At 34.7% G+C, this 23,154-nt stretch overlaps 2 protein-coding genes and 2 long non-coding RNA genes across 7 annotated transcripts in view; 2 read left to right on the plus strand and 2 right to left on the minus strand.

The window, feature by feature from the left end:
• The window catches only part of LOC124635266 (pre-mRNA-splicing factor ATP-dependent RNA helicase PRP16), a 119,921-nt gene that overhangs the window by 8,203 nt on the left and 88,564 nt on the right, over nucleotides 1-23,154 (plus strand). The window contains exons 10-11 of one of the 2 annotated variants that reach the window (XM_047171133.1): nucleotides 1,269-1,421; nucleotides 2,252-2,445. In XM_047171133.1, the coding sequence (XP_047027089.1) occupies nucleotides 1,269-1,421; nucleotides 2,252-2,445 (347 nt within the window). Of the gene's footprint in view, nucleotides 1-1,268; nucleotides 1,422-2,251; nucleotides 2,446-12,340; nucleotides 12,442-23,154 lie in introns of those variants that run through there. The other variant, XM_047171134.1, reaches the window with a different exon arrangement.
• On the minus strand, nucleotides 4,938-11,638 carry LOC124635267. 3 transcript variants are annotated; one of them, XR_006984984.1, is made up of 5 exons: nucleotides 11,078-11,637; nucleotides 10,465-10,640; nucleotides 9,587-9,694; nucleotides 9,002-9,102; nucleotides 4,938-6,149 (listed from the first exon to the last, which is right to left on the minus strand). XR_006984984.1 is itself a non-coding variant. In XM_047171135.1 (4 exons), exons 1-4 carry the CDS (start codon nucleotides 11,415-11,417, stop codon nucleotides 6,054-6,056), a joined length of 720 nt encoding a protein of 239 aa, XP_047027091.1. In that variant the 5' UTR covers nucleotides 11,418-11,637; the 3' UTR covers nucleotides 4,938-6,053. The 3 variants fall into 3 exon arrangements, 2 of the variants coding, with proteins under 2 accessions (XP_047027091.1, XP_047027092.1); XM_047171135.1 differs by lacking the exon at nucleotides 9,002-9,102; XM_047171136.1 differs by lacking the exons at nucleotides 4,938-6,149; nucleotides 9,002-9,102 and having other exon boundaries at nucleotides 9,639-9,787; nucleotides 11,078-11,638.
• On the plus strand, nucleotides 19,626-20,588 carry LOC124635271. The gene is made up of 3 exons (XR_006984987.1): nucleotides 19,626-19,675; nucleotides 19,764-19,962; nucleotides 20,259-20,588. It is a non-coding gene; the product is annotated as an uncharacterized LOC124635271 (long non-coding RNA).
• On the minus strand, nucleotides 20,587-21,729 carry LOC124635269. The gene is made up of 3 exons (XR_006984985.1): nucleotides 21,200-21,729; nucleotides 20,972-21,111; nucleotides 20,587-20,835 (listed from the first exon to the last, which is right to left on the minus strand). It is a non-coding gene; the product is annotated as an uncharacterized LOC124635269 (long non-coding RNA).

The raw sequence follows: 23,154 nt of genomic DNA on the forward strand, positions 1-23,154 counted from the left end.
AGTTCCTGTCGACTCTGGGTGTTTTTTTGGCCATCTCCTTTCCGTCTAATTTTGTTGCACAACAAATCTTCGTTTATTTATAGACTACTCTTTATCCACAATTAACTAAAAGTATTAATTTTTCTACCGAAAGCCAGGTTTCGTCTAACTGGACTAAAACGGAGATACCACCTTTTTTTTCTTTTCTTAGCCCGTACTGTCTCACAGCTAGGCAAAGACCTCCCCATTTTGCCTCCACACCTCTAGTTATTTTTAAACTATAAAAATAATAAAATAAAATCTTTGTTATTATATACATTTACATACAGTCAGTTAATTTTAGAATAAGTTAAATATTATTAGGTTTATTGTTTTGATGTAACTCTTGTAGCAGACATTGTTTTTCACGAGCGGCGCGGCGGTCCCCAAACTAGGCGAGGCCTGTAGCTTGGGGGCCGAGTATAAATATTTATAAAGTTATATTGGCTCATACATAATTATGTAGTATCTAGGCTCAGGACATATGTTTGGAATTGTATATTGTTGACAAAGTATAAAGTAGGTAATTTAAAACAATTGAGGCCACTTCTTCTTAAAAATGTGTCATTATAGTCAGTGAAAGTAAAATATAAAGGAAAAATATATGATCATGCTTAATTTTATTCTTACTTAAAACATGTTCACGAAATATCGTTAATGTAGGTACACAGAAATAATAACAAAAACTTAAAAGAATTATACCCTTAAAAGTTTCGTAAAGAATCACGCTATGTAATGGTGAAAACCGCTTGAAAATCTATGCAGAAGTTTTTGAGTTTATCGCAAACGTACAGACGCGTCGGGGGACCTTGTTTTAGAATCTGTTTAGATAAGTGGGTTTTTACGCACGCTAAGATGAATATAAGCAACAACAATTTACTATTAATAAAATTTGTTTTCCTGTGTTGAAATGTAAGATACTTATATTTTATAAATGTGTGAATTTGGCAGTACTGGTTTCTGTACCTACTGATGAGTTTTAAGGCACTTCAACTCATTATTTCCCTTCCGTGTGTAGGACGATCCGCGTCCCGTGGCAACTACTGCCCTTACCGGGATAAAATATAGCCTATGGCACTCAGGAACATTGTAGCTATCTGTTAGTGAAATAATTTTAGAAAACCGACCAGCGGTTCCAAAGATTTTTAAGTTTGTACGTAGAGGACATACAAACTTACAAATTTTACCTCTTTTTAATATTAGTATAGAAAAAAAGTTGACTTTAATAATGATGATGACACATATTTCAGGTGAGACGGGCAGCGGTAAAACTACGCAGCTAACTCAGTATTTACACGAAGAAGGGTTCAGTCGTCTCGGTATGATTGGTTGTACGCAACCTAGGCGAGTTGCCGCCATGTCCGTCGCTAAAAGAGTGTCCGATGAAATGAATACTAAGCTAGGTAAGTTAGCAGATCATTAAAGAGAAATACTGATATCAGTACCTACATAGGCCTTATCTGGTTTTCTTAAATGATTAAATAAAATGTAATGAAATCCAAGATTCATTTACACTTTCAAACTTGCAGATTAACCGATAAAGCACTTTCAGCTTTTTGACCACAATAGTGCTGAGTCTTTGTAATTCACCCCACTTCGGTCTATTAAACGAAGCGACCATTTCTCTTAATTAATCTTCAAGTTCGTTTATCGATTCTTCTAAGAATATTAAGCAACGATAAAATTGTAATCTTACAACATTGTACTAATTATCTTACGTTAACGCTTTCTTGGTAGACTTAGGTCACATGATAAAATGTTGTTGATCCGATTTTATATTCCATTCCATTCCTTTATTACTTTTAGTTAATTAGATTATTCCTTTTTTCTCTTTAACACCGCATGCCCCATGCTGACCTGTAAAATTACACTAACCTTTTATGGTAGATAAGTCATCATCATCCTCCTGCACTTATCCCAATTCTATTTAGGGTCGGCGCAGCATGTTTTCTCCTTCCATACTCTTTTATCTTCAGTTATCCCTCAAGTAACATTCTTTCTAACCATAATGACTTTCGCACAATCCATCCATCGTTTCTTTGATCGTCCTCTTCCCTTTTATCCGTCTAAGCTCATGCTAAAAACCGTCCTCACAACATGACTCTCATTCCACCTCATCACATGCCTATATATTTTTATGGTAGACAAGTTCTTTAAAAAAATATTATGTTTGTTTACATAATATTTTTTTGTTGTTAGTTCCTCAATAAATAAAATAAAATAAATCCATCAGGTGACGAAGTGGGCTACGCCATCCGTTTCGAAGACTGCTCATCACCCAACACGGTGATCAAGTACATGACGGACGGTATCCTGCTCCGCGAGGGTCTGCGCGAGCCGGACCTGGACAACTACTGCGCCATCATCATGGACGAAGCTCATGAGCGGTCACTGTCTACCGATATGCTGTTCGGATTGCTGAGAGAGGTAAGTGGTGAAAATTATAGAAATTGCAACTTTATTGTCGTACCTCTAAGGTGTATTTTTAATCATCTGCCATTAGAGATAAGTGGGATTGATGGTTCGAAACGGAAATCGAAATTTCTACTTTATTGTTATGCATTTAAGGTGTATTTTTGATCATCTGCTGACAGCCCTCGGGCTGTCTACGTCAGACTTTTTGTAGAGCAGATAATTTAAAATTTTAGAAATTAATTGACTGATACTTTGTAGGATACGTGCGTTGCACCATTGTTACCAGTGTGTTTCATTTTTCTACTACCAATTATCGGGCACCGACTATTATCGGACGTGGGCACGTTAATTGCAGGGTCTCAACTGTCCTTAACAATGGTAACAAATACTCAGTAAATCTCACATCCAGTCTTATTAAGGGATATTGGGAGTCCCTGGCAACTGGGCCGAGGAGGTCAGATAGGCAGTCGCTCTATGTTCCTCTACTTATGTCATATCTGCATAAAGTTTGAATTCATATAATGCTAGTGACAGAGAATGATACATTATCTTTCGAAAACAAAACATGCTAGACTTCTTCTTAAGTGATTGCATAAATAATAAAATAATTACGAAAAGGTTAAAAATATTAAACTGATAACTGATAACAAATTGAAGTATATATGACTCATGATGATGAGAACGACATTATGTATGGGTAATGCGTTATAATTTAGGTAAGTACCTAAATGTATAAAATTCTTACGTTTGTCGCTTGAGTTTTGTGAAATGCTGTTTATGTTAAGAAAAGGTAATGTATGATAAATCTGTGTCTAAGATAATTATATTATTTACACAGACCCCACATGAAAAAAATATAAGAAAACCAATTTGAAAAAATAAACTAAATTAGAAAACTTTAAAATGAGTTCAAATCATACATTTTCACTAGAATTCTACTATTAAGCATAATTCCCACAATTTCTTCGCGTAAATTAATAAGTATTATGCTTATAACCACAGATTGCATCTATTCAAAACATAATCAGCTAATAGTTCTATAAATAACATACACACGTCTGAAAAAATGTTTTTCTGCATATTTGAAATGCGCTCACTTTGACTAAGCACCTGCTACATTTTATAATGACGCTATTTAAATCAAAGTCCAATTCTAAATGCGTTATAATAAACAAGGCGTGCATTTTCTTGGCATCAAGTGTAATTCATAATATCTTATAACTGTATTGTTGACACTGCAAATATGTGAAGTGTTTGTCACTTCTCGTAGGTGAAATTTATCGTGCTCTGCGAAATTCACACTTCCTGTCTTGAAAATAGAGGCTTATTTTTAGGGTTTTAATTTATCTGACTTGCTGCAGATTTTTATAACCGATATATCCTTTGTTTTGCGTTTACAGTTACAGCTTCTTTATCGTCCCACTGCCGGGCTGCGGCCTCCTCTCACACGGAGAAGGATTGAGCGTTAATCACCACGCTTGCTCAATGCGTGTTGAAATCTGATATAATTTATATGAAGCTAACATCAAAATTCTATCTTCAATCGTAAGACTGTCCAATCTGAAATCGTGTTTGAGTATGGTGGTTTATATTTCTAGTTCCTGGGTTGTTGAAATATTGAAATGAGTCACCACTACCTCCAAAGATAGATAGCTGTAATCAGTAATATTAGTTCACTTGTTTCTCGTTCTACTCCGTTCATCATATAGTTAGATAAGTTGTCAATAGATGGCGTTGTATACAATTGTCGTTCCCACATACTTCTTCGAGTTGCTCCGTGTCTTAAGTCGCTCTTTGAGAATTCAGCAAAATGTTATAGGTAGATATAATAATACATTTATAGAGGTCGTGGCTTATAGGCACACTCTTCGTTTTTGACTAAGATTATATTTCTGACCAACTATTTTGAGTGTTCCCCAAGTTTGAGTATAGATGTCGCTTTTAACAGTTTGTTAGACAATATTTTGGTGATAAGGAATACTAAAGGTTATCTGTGTTTATTTGTAGTTTGTGGACCTTGCACTCCATTTATTAGTATTCTGTTTTCGTGTGAAACGTTAATAGGTAAATTAAACTATTCATTTCCTTGCTGCTAGTTAAACTCGGTTTGAACAGACAGAGTTGTTGAAAGTAAATTATTTAAGAGCTTACTTTTTAGACTTCTTTATTGAAACTTCTTTGGTTACTCCCAACTACAGCAGTGTCTTTGCACTTGACTATATTCTTTATTTTCTTTTCTTATTTACAGTAATAAAGGTCAGAGCTTGTTTCTATTAGGTATAGTTTGAAAGTAGTTCATCTTGGTGAGGCCTAATATGTATAGTTATCTCTATGACAGTCCATTGTGCAATACTTACCTATAGTGGTACATAGTAATTTGTGCAGTTAACAGCTGTCAGTTTTTAATTTAATACCATTATTTGTACTGCCTGACAGCAACTGTCAATTGTACCAAAAAAACTGTCAGGGTATACTTACGGAGTGAGTAAATAAAACAAAACAAATTATAAAGTATTCATTTATTCATAAAAATGCTTCATTATAAATAGAACGTTTAAACATACACGAGTACAACTCTCACAACAGTTGACATTTGTCACATTTAACATTAATTAGGTCGCATAAACTATACAGATTAAAAAATACTTTCAAGTGTCAAACCCTACGGAGGGCCGACCAACATAACAATACTTCTTTTGACTAATTCAATACATATTGAGCGATTTTTCAACGAAATCGTATTCCAAATTGGAAAATAAAACAGTCTTGTCATTGAAATCAGAAAGAGTGATTCATTTACTCACAAGACTAGGGTGACCACTCTCAAATAGATAAAGATTAAACATTAAATAGTTTAATATTAGCGTAAAGTTATTTAAATATACGAGCCGAGGGGCGTCTTTTTTAATAACAGGAATGTTTTATCATATTATTTTTGTTATTATAAAATCCGAATTAAAGCTATAGAGGGCCACTTTCACAATTTCCTCTAATACATATTCAATATAAGTATTTAGGCGGCAAATGACCAGATTTTAGTGTACTACATTCTCTATCTAATATGCTTTTAAACTCTATTAATATTTTTAAAAGTGTAACGTGATCTAAAATGTTTCAATAGCAACTCGAATTTGGTCCAAAAGTATCAAAAAATGTGAAAGATGCCCCTAGAATTTAATATTATCGAAAGAGAGACAGTACACTAAGTTGTCGAAGTCAATACTGGCAGGAAAGACAACAAAACAAAAAGTAAATAAACTTAATGAAATTCAATAGAAGGAACATTCAACGCAAAAAATCCATTTTTACAAAAATATCCGATCTCATCAGGAATAATTCCGAACTGAAAGTGTTTCCAATCCGGAATTCCAATCCAAACTGAACTCTAATCGATTCAGGGTCTAAATTCTAAATTTAAATTAGAAATGCAATTCCAAATTCAAACGTAAACCGTTAGTAACAATCTGTTCCAAATTGAAATCCTTTCAATTCCGAAGCGTTTTAAAGGTGTTCTAAAACCAAATTGATACTTAGACGTTGTCGATTTTCTTGGGGGGTGGCCAGAAGCAGGCGTAGCAAGAGTATCTACCAGCGGTGGGGAGGCCGCTGGTGGGCGACACTCAGACGGACTTGGCCTTCTCTCTGGCGTAGTTCTGACTGACAAGCATTACACCCATATTCATGCCGACATTACCCCATTTGAAGGACTCGCTTATCTGCAACAAATAGATTGGAATGTTAGTCTAGAGTTCGATTTTCAAATGTTTTTGACGGGTTTTAGTATGAGACGTCACCGCGCGTTAGTTTTAACGTCTAATTTCTAACTATAGACTAGACTAGATATTTATGGCGAAAAGACTTGACATGTCTGATTTGTTAGTTTACTTTTACAATGAATTGAGAAACCAAAAAATTCCACGCGTTTTTCTGTATTTCCACGATTATAGTTTATCTCCTACAATTATCCGTTCGTGACTTTTTAAATGAACCGTAAAATTTTATCTTTTCTTTTAACTATGTACGAATAAAGGTCAATTTATTAATAAATTGCGCGTGATACGAATATATGTATAATATGTATATACAAGTGTTCTAGTGATTCTGTGATTTCTGCTAGGCGTTACACAATTTAAGAGGTGTGACGCGTCACACACGTTGCTATAAGTATTCAATGAACATAAAATATACAATATTACGAGTTTGTATGTAACATGTGACGTTTTGAACGAGATGTCAATTTCCTACTGACTGCGCCTACGCATGATATGAAAATCGGAAACATTTAATGATTTTTGAAACCGTTTTTATGGAAATTTTGTTTATTATATTTTTTTTTTACAATTTTAACTAATAATTCTACAGTTAATAATCGTGTTTACCGCGTTTTTATAGAGATAATAAAGCTTCAATGCCGTTTACTTGTAACAAATCGGTCCTACGGTCCAGAGTCGTAATTGTCCATTGATATGAACCGGTTTTAGCCGGTGTATACCTGATCGATTGTTTAACTTTGCCATACAATTCGGAGACGTAGTTTTAATAGTTGGGTAATTTGATAACGATTCTAGTTTTTGTTTATCTGTTATTTTTGTGGTATTTATTACATAGCAGTACATGTTAGGAATATTTAGGGCTGATTGTTCAATCGCCCAATAACTTTTATCTGAAGAATATATTTGACGTTTTGACTCCTTTGGTAAAATAAGTCAAACCGCCATATTTATTTCTCAGATAGAAGTTAACAGATGATTGATTAATCGGCACTTATTATATTAGTAATTCTTTTACCAAATTAAGATTTGTTTTTGTTTGGTCAATAGCTATAAAGCCCTTTAAATGATTTGTTTATATTACATATTTCCTTAATCGGGTTTCCTCCCAAGTGCATTTAAAAACGAGTCTGTCTGAAATAATTCTGAAACGTTTTCCTTACAATTGACGCACATGTACATTTTACATAAAAGTGGTTTCATTGAATAAAATAAATAATTCATTGACTGCAGATTTTAAATCCGGTATTTTTATGTTTTTTCCTGTTTTGTTGGGGTTTACACTAATTGAAAACAATTAACAATGACAAATGTGCAATTTAATTAGTAATAAAATCTTTTAGAATAAATGCATCATATTAAATTTTTTTGCATGAGAGATCTAGCTACAAATTGTTTTTAATTCATATTATTCACGTAAATATATTTTTTCTAATAAATCTTTTAGTTTATTATCTTCCGGAATAACTATTTATAAAATAAGGAATAACTAGTTTCTATAAGTTTACAGTTCATACAACTTCTACTAACCGAAGTGGGTTACACGCGCGTACTATAAACATAATTAATTTCCATTATTTTAACACGTCAATTAATCATCGTTTGCCTATATTTATAATATCTACATAACCCACTACCGAAGTATTTTACATAAACCATACTTTAAGCACCAATAAACCAAAGATCATAGAATAATCTAGAACGACTTATAATGTATTGAATTAAGGAAATCCCTTTATATATGGGTTTTATTCAAATTGATGCGGATACCACAGTAAGCAATAACAGTTCAATTATCGTTACGTAAATACTTAAATAAGTTATGTAACTTATACTTTGAATTATTTATTTTACTACAATTTATATAAAACTTGTTCCTATAAATACGCGTAATGGGATTTCATCTGCGAACCTAACTAAATTTATATTGATACTTAATAAAAACCTAAACCCCATACGGTTTAGGTTTTTATTTTTATACATAATTAAAATAATGATCAGTTTTATAAGTGTCTCTGAGGACCAAAAGGACCAAGAATTTAAGCCAAACAAAAAAGGTTGTAATAGAAACTAAATATGTACTTTTTAATTATTAATATCATATTATTAAATCAACATAATATACTTATTTAACATACTCACAAAAGTACGTGCACTGTCATAATAAAATGTAATAAACAGTAATTATGTTCGCGTAGTAACAATTGTCCGATATCAATGTTTACACAAATGCGTGTCAATGTATGTATTGCTTTAATCAGCTTGTATTGTTCAATTGCTTTCACTTTTCAGCTGTCGTCAGGCGAAAAGTACGTCATTTGACATTTTACTACGTCCGTTTATCGAATTAAGGAATATATGTAATTTAATTTGAATAGGTTAGAACTTTGAGTATTTTTTCAATGTATTGCATGTTATTAAAAATTACCTATCCAGACGTTTAATTGCTCTAAAATCAATAATCTTCAGGCTTTCAGTATAAAAACTCCATGACCGCACGTAACATCAGACATTTTTAATTAATAATTTTTCACCGGTTTATCGATTATTTCGTGACGTATTTTTACGTAATCGCGATTTGTTCGATAACAGTTTTTCCGTTTTTAATCGTTTTTTTTTTAATATATTTTTATGATAAGACAATGATACAACACAATGGGGCACAAATATCTGAATCATCTCTCAGTCACAATCGGACATCGGTTACGTGACCACGCTCAGGTATCAAAGAGTTAGAACACACAAAAGGCACACTGACTCCTAAACATCTTACAATCTGTTATAATTCAAAACCTCACCGGTATTTGTTATTCTTGCCAGCTGTAAGTGTCCAAAGCGCCTCAAACGATTACCATCAAAAGATGATAATCATAGGTGTTTTCGACGTCGTTAAGCTGATCTGTAACAAAATTTCTGCTTTGTGCGATCTCTTTTTTACTTTCCGGACCCGTTTTGTACCCCATGCATGATGAATGATCGCCAGTCTTGATGTGCCAATAACTCCGATGCCCCATTCAGTCCATAGTAAAAAAACTCAATCGGCATAGACATACACATGAAGCTGAATATTAAAAGCATTTTTACGATGCTCGACTGAACGCAAAAATGTACAGGGTGTAAGTAATACAGCCGTTCAAACGTGTTGCTTAGCGTCGAAATGGCGGGCTTACTTTCCACTTGCGTCTATGCATTCGCATGCATTAAAAATAACAGAAAAGAAATCAATTCTAGAACCAAACATTTAAAAACGGAACATTGGGACGTAATGAAGCGCGTATATACAAACGTGGTACGGTAACTGAACGCGAGCTCGTAAAACGTGTTTATTGGTTACTAGAATTCTATGCGGGCTACGTTCTAACTTATGATTGTGTGCAATTTACCTGTCTCATGCGAGCCTCTTGCGGAGTCTCCCCGTATCTGCACCAGTGGACGAAGTGCAGGGTATTGTGCCAATTCCTCTCGAACCTTGATTTAGTTGCCATATCCAGCTGCAATCAGTAGAAGCTCCTTAGTAGCTGTTCCACTGTTCGGGTGTGCCCACTGTTTCCAATAAACGAAAGACCCCTTGAGGTTTTCGCTATCTGAAACGAGAGGTTTCCAATTCTGACGCAAGCCTACGGTATTGAAGGAAGAACGTCTAAGTTCGATCGAGTCACTTGATAAACCATTCACGGTTGGAATTTTATCATGCATTAATCTAAACTATATGGGATTAGTCTAAGAAGAGAAAGTCTTATTAGATTGATAGTGATTTTCAAGAATTTGAATCGACATGGGAAATACGGCCAAAGGTTTGAATTTGCATTAGACTGGAGGCCAGTCTCAAATATTTTCGAAGTTAACAAATCATGCCTTGAAGCGGTTATCACACGATTACAATTGTTTAAACATAAAGTCTAGTGTTCAAAGTGTCGTGTCGTAATCTTTTACAATATAAACTGTCTGGTTTTAGCAACGTTACGTTACAAAACTTGTGTGAAACTTTAGCCTCGGTATTAAATATATCGTGGGTCATTGAAGGCCGTGTTTCGTTATGTCACTTGTACAACTATCAAGTACAGTGCGTTTCAGTGATAAAATAATTTATATCAGCTCCACGTAATGATGTGTAACATTCAAGTAACTTTCAGTTATCATGATTTGCTACTAGACTAGTGTAGTTAGATAGCGGGAATGTTGTTGAGCAAAACGCAAACTTGTTTTAGTAAATACTGGAATTGGAAACGTGGACTTCCGAAAGTTTCGCGGTGCTAGTTACCTTGGCTCTGATATCCTTCTCGCTGTTCGGCGTCTCCTGTTTATCGTCCACATTGTTGATGCGTATCACGGAGTCCTTCTTCCAAAAGGCACCTAGTGTTGTCTTCACGACACGTTTTCTCACACCTTTCTGTTGAACGGTGTACACGTCTATCTGTTCCGGGTTCTTTGTTTTTTCTGTCGGAAGAACATATATTTTTTTTTTATTAAAAAACGCAAGTCTCGCATCGGCATTCCATTCACGCTTCGCATATTTAAGTAAGAAAACGCCAAGGCTTTTGGCCTTTCGAAACACAAGTTCTCGAATAACCGACTGTCATTCGAGCTTTTAACGCATCAACAATCCATCCGTTGATCTCATTAAAGCGAATTGTGCATGCACATGAATTATTTACAAACGCTATTGTGAATTCGTCTTGTTACGTGTGACCGTGGGTGAACTGTGCCAACTTTATTTAGTCTCGCTCGGAGGCTCATGCGAAGTGAACGTTATCAACGCGCCCTAATTACGATGCATATCGTGACCGAACGCGACAACTTTAAATTCCTTTGACGTTATACAATGCCGATAAGAATTAATTTGGCGTCATTAGTATATCGAATTTTGTACACACCTTTACCCTTCTTCCACATGGCGACTGCATACATGTGATAGTCTGGCGAGAGTACAGAGTCCGGGGGCAGGGGGTCCTCGGCGCGCACTTCCAGGATGAAGCCTGTCTCGAGGACGGCGCACAATATGTTCTGTTCATCATGTTTGAACCACTTGGTTTCGCGGAGCTTGTGTATGGCCACTGACGATCCGAAACGGGGTTTCTTGGGCGCGAACAAAGCCTGTGCCTGACTCCCGAAACGAGACAGGAGCCCCTTCACCGTCGGTGGGGACGGCGCGAGGCTCTTCTCAGGCGGCTTGATCTGCTGGAAACTCCGGCAGGTCACGAACCTCGCTTCCATTGAACCCCTCTCCAAGCTCAAATGCACGAGACAATTCCCCTTCCACTGATTATTACGTTGCGAAGGCGTCGCGTCTTCTTGGTTCTTAGGCGCGGCAATGTACTCTCACTCGAGAAATCACGTTTTATAAGCAACACTTTCACAATTTATTTAGCGCGTGGTATTGCGATCGTTGTAGGACCGAGCTATACGGTGGCGCAGTAACGTTAGACGCGGCGCGCGTGCGAGGGAGCGTATTTATAAGGCCGGCGGGGGCTGCGGGCCGCGGGGGGAGCCCCTCCGGTCTTTCTGACCTCACTAGTGTTGGGTATTGTGCGATAACACGCGTGTTTTATAGTATTCATTGTTGTTTTAGTGCCGCTTTTGTCGACTGCTGAATAATTTTCGGTGCTTTACCTATAGGTTTTATTTTCTTGTTGCATTAGATGTGTTGTTTAACAAGATGGTTGGTAATAAATCGTGTTTTTTAGATATTGTTAAGTGCATTGAATATCTGCTAAATTGTACGTGACTCACATGTTATCGCGTATTTAAAAGTTAAATGTATAACTTTTATATACATACCGCTCTACATATCTTTTTGTGGTTTAAGTCACGTACATTTTTCTTTTTATCTAAAGCTTTCTAATGCTTATTAAACGTGTTGGTAAAAGATTTTCTTAATTCCTGTTAAAATAAAACCGGAATCTTTTACAACTCAAGCACTCAATGAGTTAATATTAATATTAAATACAGAACTGTTTTACCACCAATAGGAGACCTACCCGAAAAGTCACGAAACCATATTTATGACTTAATATTATTGCAACAACTCTACAACAGCACAATAATAATCACATTCTATAATCCCCTTGTCCATTCACAATACACACAAAAAAAATTATATCGATAAAAACAAAACACCGCTATGGCCCATCCCTCGACGATGCACCGGCTTGACCTCACTCGCTGCTAGTTGTGACACCCCCCCTCTCACAGCCGCTCCCCTCGCCTCAACCCGCGACATACCGGCGCCAACAGCCAGGTATTATTTTTTTTAACTTTATTTTTAACACTATCAGTTGAAAATAACCGTTATTTAATTGAACTGTACTTTATCAGTGTAGGCTTTGTGTAATTTTGTTAATACTGTAGTGTTTTCATTAAGTTTTATAAGTATTTTTCTTTTCAAACTTTAAGTTCATCATGATTCATGTTAAACGAATGTTACGCCCGCAGACTTACATAGGTTACGATTTGGCTCTAGAGACCTACTTGATAAAATATTGCAGCATACTAAAAAACATATTTTCACAAGTAAATCAACCACAAAAAAACTTCCCTATTAATCATAAATGCACCTCAAAAACAAGTTTGTTTATTTACTTTTCTAAACACTCATTGCATTACGAAGCCCATTTATCCTGTACACTCATTTAGGAACATGAATCTTGACACGTACGCATTCGGTTTATAATATTTACCAACAAAAACATACACTTGCTGCCAAAATGTTGGAAACAATGTCAAGGAAGCCATTTAATTTAGTATAAGCTTATCATTTGTATGTAAATATGGTTATCACGTGGTTTTAACTGATTGTGATAACGTTCCAAATTAGGTTGAAGGACGGATGAAGAACTTTCTGGATTAGCAAAAATGTGTAAAGAAGTGTAACCCTTGCAATCGTTTAGCTAAACATTGAAATAGTCTTAAATTCTATATAATAGATATGATTTTATTTTGTTTTTTTTTTTGGCATTTTTTTCTTTCGCAATGAAACCAGTATATTAATGTAAACATCAAAGTTAGTCCTCCGAAAAGATATTTACTGCCATTTTACTGAAATCTCTTTCTTCTAGTTTTGCCAATGCTATGATATAACCACATTTCCTTTGACGTCAGAAGCACAGGCATTAATAAAAAGACTCATCGATGTGTAGAATAAGAAAAGAAATAAAATGGCTGACTTTTTTCCGACATTCCCAGACCCCAACTTAATAAAGATAAGTTCGTTACTCCCGAAATAGAAGTTCTATTTAAGGAAAACTGTTACTCTCATAAGTACCTACTTGAACCTATAAATATATTTTACCCTCTAGCTAGCTAATAAGGATCGATGAAAAAAGGTTTAGGTACTTTATTCAGCCTACTTTCAATTCTTAGAAGATGAATAGATAGTCGGCAGTTAATCCTATGAAATATTACTAAAACAAAACACTTAGATTCCGGTCAATAGAGTTTCCCATGATTTACATGTTTCTGCTTTTAGTTAACCTTTTGTGAAACCTTGCAGATACTGATCTTATCGCCGAAAAGAATTTCGATCACGTTATTCCGAAATTAAGAACTAATATTTGCATCTCCGCATCATTAATTAGTCTGCTTTAAAAATACGTCCATGAAGCGCTATACAAATTTGATACGGAAATGACCTTTTTTGAAATCTCCTTAAACTGCAAGCAGATTTTTTCAAGAGCAAAACAAACAGTCTCAATCTTGCGGAACCCGGTAGATATAACAAAGTTCTTAATACTCAATTCTTGATCAAACATGGATATCACGACAAGGTTTTGCAGAAAAAAAGTTTATTGGAAAAATATTTTCATCAAGTGCATTCGATTTAGTAAATATTAAATTCTTCGTCCTCCAACGTTCGTGCGGTAGGAGTCCTTCAAACTGCCCTTGACCCACTTAACACCCTGCACCCGAACACTTTGGAAACCTAAGCGAACTTTCCAGAACAATTACAGCAACTTCGCTTTTAGATACTACAGAACTTTTTGCTTTTATTTTCGTATCTTCGTGTTATGTCATAGCCAACAGATGTTCGGTTTCTAATTTATTTCAGCACTTATGTATTACATGAAAATTTGCTGTTCCTTATGCATTTTTAGTATGTTTATCTAGTGTTATCTTTTAATTCGGTGCTGCTTTGCTTATGTTTAAGACCCGTGATAGCTTAGCGATGTTACAGTAAGGATTAAATTGATAAACAAAGTAGAAATTTACCCATTTTAGGTATTTTACTCATGAAATTAGGTAATTTATTGCCACTTTCAAAAACTCAGCGTTCATTAACTCTTCATAATGAGTCTAGAGAGAATGTTATGTATGTCACAGTTGTACCATCTGATATGAATCCGGTTCCAATATTGATAAATGTTCTCCATTAAGTAACAGATGGCTTACTAGGCATGTCTATAAATACTTCACTGACCCTTCATTTCTAACCGTTTACGACTTTGACGGGTTGTACTGACATTTCTACTATCTGTTACTATTCATTCTTAGGTCAGAAGGGACATTAAAACAGCATAAATACACCTGCGTTCAATAAGATACCTTGTTTTTAATGCTATTGACCGAAGGAATCGGCTTGCATCAGGACCTGTCCGAAAAAGTCCCTCCGTTATTACGTCAATATGTAAATTCAAATTACGCGTTTCACTACCTGCATCCTTTTTGTGTTTTCCAGAACTTTCTGCAGTGTGCACTTCAACCAGTTTCATTTCAATATTGATTGTTATTAAAACATTTTTATAATGCGTAGTTAATTTGAAGGTCAGGAGTGTAATGATGTCCTTTTCAACAATGATAATGAAGAAAGGACGATTTAGTAGAACGGACTTGTCTTTTATTAGGAATTTATTTTTTGTTTTTCTGTATGCTCCTTGTGTTTTCTGTATGCTCCTTGGAGTATAGGAAGATCTAGTATTTCGTTGCCAAAAAATCCTACAGTTAAACAAGATTGAATATTTATTCATATGTGAGAGCTTAATCGAATTTTCGATTCAATGCAGCAAAAGAAGTTCCACCAAGGCCGAGTATTAAACATACGTATTTAAAGTAACGACTACGTATTTGTTCAGCCGACTGGAAACATGTGAACGAGCAACTGCTATTAAATGTATTTGAATTTTCTTTCTACAAAAATACATTTCGTGTTAGCGAGCAATTTTTGTTTGAAGATAACATAGAATTATCAGTAAGAATCCTAAGAACAGTACACACACTCGCTGCTTTGAAATCTTTAACACTTAATTCTATCATTTTGAAAAATTTTTATTCCGTAACATTTCACATCCTTTGACTTAAAAAAACACAGACAACGTGACGGGTTTGCTATAAAGAGTGTTATAGATCCGGTAAATATTTTTGTAGACCAAAACGAATGCTATTAACATATTCACTAAAAGTTTGACACTAAAGTGCTAAGGACGCGCAAGGGTCAGTCTTTGGTTCAACGACCTAATATCAATCAATATTCAGATGCAAATTAGTGCGAAGAATCTTGGAACGTTTAAAGAGTCTTTAGAGCATTATAAGTTAAAAAGGAATGCAGAATAATTCTCCAAACGTGTTTGAGAAAATTTCAATGCTCATTTGTATGCCAAAAAACGCGTTCATGATATGCCTAATGATTCATAAGAGTAATTCGGTACACGAATACATGACATAAGTAAGACAAATAAAGAAAGTGGAGTATGAGCAATTGATATTATCTTTGCTACTCGGAACATTATTGCATACAAAACATGAATAATATAGTGCAAAAAACGGCGTAGTAGACGTAAAGAATCTACTTAGTACATATCATGACAAATCTGACAGCACATTGTGGAAACCACACAAGTGCTGTTAAATACACTACAGTAGAAAAAGTAGTACACAATTATTATAAATACATTATGACGCCAAAAGCAATTTAACCTTGTCTACTTATATTATGGTTTTATTCAACCATGCGATATTAATACTGAAACCTGTCAATGAAAATAAGTATATGAGCGTCATATTTTTGACAACAATGAGTCAGTGAAGGACGTTTAAGGATAAAATATGACGGTGTTTGTAATGTGATAGTGTATTTTGATAAATTCGATTCAGAATGCGTAACTAATGTACTTGTATGTTGTTTTATTATGTGAGTTCATTAAGATCTTGCAAAAGAAGGTTTTCGAAGTGAGACAATAGTGACAGAAGTAAGATCAACAATAGAGAATTTTACTAAGTGATACAATGACGCAGGAAATTATAAATAAGATGAAAGTTAAAAATCAAATGAATGTCCTATCGACCATTGCAAAACTGAATATTCGTTTCGAATGCGACTCAAACCTACCATTGAAGGACTTCATGAATTAAATGAATCACCTCATTCAACTAGCATTGTTATCCATGCCAGTACTTAAGAATAGGATGTCCTACATGTCAGTAGAGGTACGTTATATGAATCACGGCCGATTGTCGTCGGTTTTGGAAAACTAAACGCACGTAATAGACTTGTTTACCACTCCTTCGTTATTCGTATCCTTTTTAACTTTGTCTGAGTTAAGGATGTTCTTTTTTCAAATTAATTTTTTTCATTCGTTTTGGTGGTTTTACTTGACGTAAGTTCATTTCCTGTTACACAATTCGTATTTTTTATCCCAGAAAGGTCCTAATTCCTTCCTTATTTTTAACCGACTTCCCAAAAAGGAGGAGGTTCTCAATTCGGCCGGTATGTTTACATATTCAGTTGTCGAGTTCCCTCGTTGTACAAAACCTTTTAAACATTTATGTAACTTTCACAGGTAATGGAGCACTCGTGAAGTTTATTGCTAAAACTCAACGAGAAGTTATTGTTTAAAAAAGTCCCTTTACCGACGTGTAAATATTAAATTCCTTCTTGAGTCGTCATCTCGCGGTGTCTAGTAATATTAATAAAATATGCATATGAGTTTCTTCGGTTTTCCCTGCAGTATTCAATTTTATGCTCTCAAAGTCACGTTCGCCATTAAAAGGTCACTGGACTTATCATTTTAAGGTAGATTTTGACAAATTGTGACAAATTGCGGTTGGAAGAACCGCAAAGTTGTTGACCCATAGAACTAAATACTGGTTATGTTTACGTCTTAAAATTCTTCGTAATCAACAAAATCATCTTTTGCTAAATTAAGTGCCTTTATATATACCTATGTTTGTTTAAATATTTCCTGTCACAATGCCTCAACTATGACGTAGGTAATCTATTACATTACGTTATGTAACTCCACACCCACTTCATTATTATTCATTCATGACTTAATAAAATGAAATACTAAACTCGTGTTTATACAGACGTGCGCCACAAAAAATCATGGCTAGTCTCGTGACTACCGCCCACAAAAAACTTGAGAAGGCCATGTGAGACATAACAAATTATAGAAAGGACCTTCAGAAATTCAATAGATGAAACTATTAACAAAGAGATGCTAATTATATCATATACAATGTAGCTATAAATACTACCTCTATTGAAATATGAAATTTCAGTCTGTATACATTTATATTTAACTGAGGATGTTCCCTCGAATTGGTTAATAGGCCCTTTGTTCAGTACTTCTATTTGAATTCATGTATTTGCTACACTGGATCTGAATCCATTGTTATTAATTGTTGAAGCAGTAGTATCAAAGACACTACTAGAATAATAGACGGAATTAATGCTACAATAGTTGTAGTGAAAATAAATCGTTTCAGACTTGTCTTTGCGAAGCCTTACTAAAACCAGAATTAGCGAATACATAGAAATACAGAGATAAGCTCTTCACTAGGGCACAATCCAAGGACACAGAAAGGACCTGACCCAATTCATGATAGTTTGCTTTTTCAAAGTTTTTGTCCACAAAATCTAATCAAATAAGAGTTCCTTCCTACGATCCAACGAATTAATTAATGATCTTAAAATCTGCTTCCACATCTATTTTGTTTTCTGCTATACGACTGGCGTAAGTGTCTTTCTATAATGTTCCGGTTGTTGTCCAGAAAAAGATTTGTTGCATATGACTTATGTCAATATCTATGTCAGTTCCTACTTACGTCACAACTTCATCAACTGTTACATTTCTTGTTCCCACATTGTAGGAACAATGTCTATCCATTTTATCTCCCACAGCACCTGACTCGCTTCCGACGGTTGGTCGGAAGTGAAGTTGGCGACCTCATCCACTGACCTTCGCATATGCACTGGAAATAGTACTCCATCTCTGTTTACTCATCTGAACGGTCCATGTTGTATGCATTCGTTTGCATAGTTATGTGATCTTGAGTTGCTTTAATTGTGGAAAAGATTCTAGATTGATCCGCTTTTTATTTATATCTATTTATATGAGTGAGCATTCAGGTTTAATCAAGATAGAATCTAGTATACAGATTATACATAAGGCAATAGAAAACAACTCTATTCAGAAATTAAACGCGGACTCTAACAAACGTATTTAAAACTGCCTAGAGGGACTGAGTTGAAACCAAATTAAATAGTGTTGTTTAGACGTTTACAGTATGTAAAACTCTATCCTAAACGTGGATTTTTCAAATTCCTTCCAATAAAACTCCACACAAAACAGCTTTATAAATCGTGATAGTTTATTATTTAACTCCTTCAACAAACACGAACGTTCTAAACAAAACACAAATTAGTGTTAACGCTGCTAACATACCACACTTAGATACGCAACGTAATAATCATGTACCCACGCACTCCCACATCAAAAACGGATTTTAATGTAATTACGAATACAGACATAAGCAAACTGATTCTTACTTGACGCATCATTAAATTGGACTTGGCATACAGGCTAGCCCATGTCTGGGGGTCTACTCTAATTCAACGAAACGAAACTTCGATATCGAACGAAATTCAAACGAAGTTTCGTTAGTGACCCTACTCTATTTCATTTTCGGATGCGCATACGAAGTTCGGAACCATAGACAATTTTCGTGAACGAATGGAATCTATGATATTGTGTGGGGCTTTTATGATGTCGACTAAACTAAGTTACGGTTTTTACTTTAACTTGAAATTATTAAACTTTTCAGCTTTACTTATTCATGTAACATTATAAATGTGATTCATTTCATATTTCTTGTAATATTCATGCAAACAATCTAAACTTTCAGGCAAAAAATATATTTTCAACTACTTTCGACTCGACACTATAAAAAACCCTTTGACAGTCATTGCTAACCAACTAATTTGAAGAGTACTATTTCATGCCAAAAATGGGTAATCACGGATGACAACCAAAAATAGCTACATAATACAATCTAATCATAACAAGTCGACTTAAGATTTTTTGTTTGAATACTTTGATAAGTTTTCTGAAGTGTGTTTCTCAAGTGTCGTATTTAATAAATCATGTTTCCAAGTGCTTTTATGCCAAGGTACGAGTTCCCTAAGGAAGTATACTCCGACTTCTACGTACGTCTGCTGTATTTTGGTTCACAACAAGTTTTGTTTTGGATTTAAAAACTTCGTGAGTAGATATCATATTAAACAAATGCAATATTTGGTTTCGCTCTAACACCATTGCCTTTTCTAATACTAATCATTTATATTTTCAGTTTAAAATGGCTCCATATACGGGGTTCGGCAAATCCTCAACAAATCGAAACCGTTCTCAATTTCCTGGACGAACATAGAGATTTAGCTCGCGGGAGATTGAATAGTTGAACCCAGCCAGGAAGATAACCTGAGAGTCCAGCTGTAAAAGCTGCCTAAGTACCACCACCATTGACACAAAAATGCCGACTTTCACACCTTGTAAGTATTTTACTGTGGTATATTGAGTAATGCTATTGTAAATAAATTGTGCACAATATAGATAACATTTTTTTTAGTGTATTTATAAGAAATACTCTTCATAAAGAATACAGATTAACATTATACTATTGAATAATGATTGCATCTTTTTTATTATGTTTGCATATGGTATTAAATGGGTCAAGTGTTAAGTTGAGAACTTTTTGTTGTTACTTAACCCGTTCAAGTGTCTTAGCCATATTTTGTTTACACTGTTGTTCTGAGCTATTGACTAAAATTGGAATGTTGTTTTGCAGCCTCTCGACATACACACTCTACAAGGAGACTGCCTACTACTAGGAGATTACAGAGGATGTGCCAGCACAGGTGTAAGAAGCAGATTGTATCAATATGAAGAGGAGCGTGCACAGAGAGAGACGGTGCAAAACGCAGAGCTTGCAGGCATCAGGGGTGAATTGGCAGGCATCAGTCCTACCCTGTTGCAGCTGCATAACACAATAAGGGAATATGTGGATAGGAATTAAGATTTTGTTAGTGTTTTGTTAGTCATTAATTGTGTTTAATATTTCTTTGTTATTAATTTGTAATGTTTAAACAGGGTAATAGTAAATAAAACTTTAAGCATATAATTTATTCTTTTATTAAACTCTAAAGGAAATAAATAACATCATGTCAAATACTTAAAATCAATAAACATACATATTTTCTGGAGCATGTTATGATGTGCTTGAGTAGAACTTTGTCCTACCTATTCCTTTCCAAAATGTGCACTAACAAAGCTCTGCAAAGTTGTATCTGCCTTCAAGAGAATCTTCAACAGCTTTATCTATCGGTGTCATCATATGCTCCCTTAGAGAGAATACCCAGAGTCACCTAAAATACACATGTATATGAAAATATGTGAATAACACTACTACACAATATTAATAATATAAATGTGAAAGTTTGGGGTACCGCTTTTGTCCCAACTTGTACAAATATATTCAAAATGCAATAAAGTTAAACATACCTAACAGATAAACTGTTTCATTCTGGAGACCCTCCAAGTGGCTTCTAATATCACACTCTCTCCAAATATAAGCATCATGTGTGTTGCTCCACCAAATGACACATCCACATTTGTTATATAGTATCGCTGTCACATAATATCTGGAAAATAATAAAGGATTGATCAGCATCATAATAAACAACAGTCAATGCCTCAATTAAATCATTAATGTTTAGTTCTTATACTTACAACTTGGGTGTTAAGAGAATGGAAATATTTTCGATTCCAGAAGGTCTAGCAATTGCAATGTGCATTGTTTGGAGGTTATAAAGGCACGAATTCCTGGCACAACCCTTCGAAAAATTGCCGACTGAGTCTGTGATTTCCTACAAACTCTACGTCGGGAATTTCGCTAATATTTAATTGATTGCGCAAGCACTGCCGGTTCCTTCTTCGCTCTACATGATCTTCACGTAAAGCTGCTTTGATTAAAAGCATTATTGTAGCCTTTGCCAATAATTTTCACACAAAATTCACAAAACGAAAAGTAACACGAAAATCAAACGATAACTCTTTTGGTTTCGTTGAATTTGAGGTTAAAATTCCGAAGTTTCGTCTGTCAAACTCAAATATTCGTTCGTAGCATTTCGAATTAGAGTAGGTTTATAGACAATAAACGTCAAACAATCTTCGTTCGTACGAAATTTCGGAACGAAATGGAACCGTGGTAAGAAGTTCGCGAAATTTCGTACGAAACTTCGTTTTTCGGTGAATTAGAGTAGACCCCCTGAAAATGAGGGTACGTCACTTCGCACACAAGGGGTCAGGCTAACTTATGGACCAATGGTCGTATTTCGTGGGCATTAAACGGCCAATGCCTTTGCCGATGTTGCTAAGGGAATTTTCGAACCAATATTTGATGTAGACTTAAGTTGGCCTCGTTGCTTTTACAAATTGGAATTGTTTTCCAGACGTGTGCCCAATGATTAGACGTATTTCGGTGGTCAAAGTACGCTATTGTATCGACGATAATGTTGTATTAGCAATTATAAAATCGGCACCGTTAATAGTATTAAATTCTGCAAGTCACACTCGGATTTGTAAAGTATCATCACAAAAGTACATGTTCGATATCGGTATTATTTGTTAAACTACTGTTTCATAAACTTTAAAACTTCGTGAGTATCTGTTACTATCCAAGTATCCACAAATTTTTAGACAGACAATTACCTAAATATCTTGTTCTGTGTTCAGTATTATGTACGGAACATTGTATGAGTGCTATTCGTGCACTAGAGTCAACGAGGAGAAATTAAAATAAATAAACAATTACGCTTGTAAATTTTAGTCTATCAACAACGCTAATTACGTTAAACATAAGAAATACAAATGAGTCTTACGAAAACATAAATTAACAGAAGCGTTTGCTCAACAAGTTACGTTGCAAAATGTATTCAGTTATGTAAAACAGCTTCAAATATTATTTTAGGTGAAGACAAATGACCTTATTATGAAGCAGAAGATTATTACATTTACAAACAAAAATAAACACGACTCGGTACTAATAGTGTTATATTTTTATTTCTTGATATTAATAGAAGTAACATAATATGGCAACAAGAGAACAAGATAGCAAAAAATACTCGAATAATAACAAAATAATAGCAGCTATTTGTTGAAGCGAAGATGAAACAGCGAAAGGTCATACGGATGAAGTTTCAGTAGGTATTTGATCAAATTGTTAAGTCGAAAACACTTTACTTTGGAACTCTTCTTGAGTTAATTAATTTTGTGTTACATTTTCTTTGACTTGTGAAGCAGCTGTTTGTAGACAGATTTTACAGAAAAAATATATATTACAAACTAGCTACACAGAGCTTTCTCTCACTAAAAAGAAGTTTATTTTAAAGACAAAGAAAAAATCTGAAGGACACAAGCTGCAAGTTTACATTTCTCGAGACAACTCCGCGGAATACAGACATTCGGTATGCGAACTTGGCGCGATTTATACATTAAACATAATTAACTGTGAACAAGAATGAGAACGTTTACAGAAAAAGGACCAGATGATACTGATGATGCAATAAAGCATTCCTTTTATATGAAATTAATTTTATATAAGATAGAAATTAATTTTAGATAAGACCACACAACGGTTAGTAATGTCTAAAGCAAACCATGCTTTATCATCAGTGACAATGAAC

This window comes from Helicoverpa zea, chromosome 12, assembly GCF_022581195.2.
Source record: "Helicoverpa zea isolate HzStark_Cry1AcR chromosome 12, ilHelZeax1.1, whole genome shotgun sequence".
Taxonomy (NCBI): Eukaryota; Metazoa; Arthropoda; class Insecta; order Lepidoptera; family Noctuidae; genus Helicoverpa; species Helicoverpa zea.

Bases quoted from the DNA above. Each gene is read 5' to 3' on its own strand.
- LOC124635267 (XM_047171135.1), bottom strand. From the start codon at position 11,417: ATGGAAGCGAGGTTCGTGACCTGCCGGAGTTTCCAGCAGATCAAGCCG. The intron at 9,695-10,464 runs GTAACTAGCACC...TACTGATTGCAG, and splicing joins AGAAGGATATCAGAGCCAAG to CTGGATATGGCAACTAAATC. The intron at 6,150-9,586 runs GTAAATTGCACA...TATTTGTTGCAG, and splicing joins AAGAGGCTCGCATGAGACAG to ATAAGCGAGTCCTTCAAATG.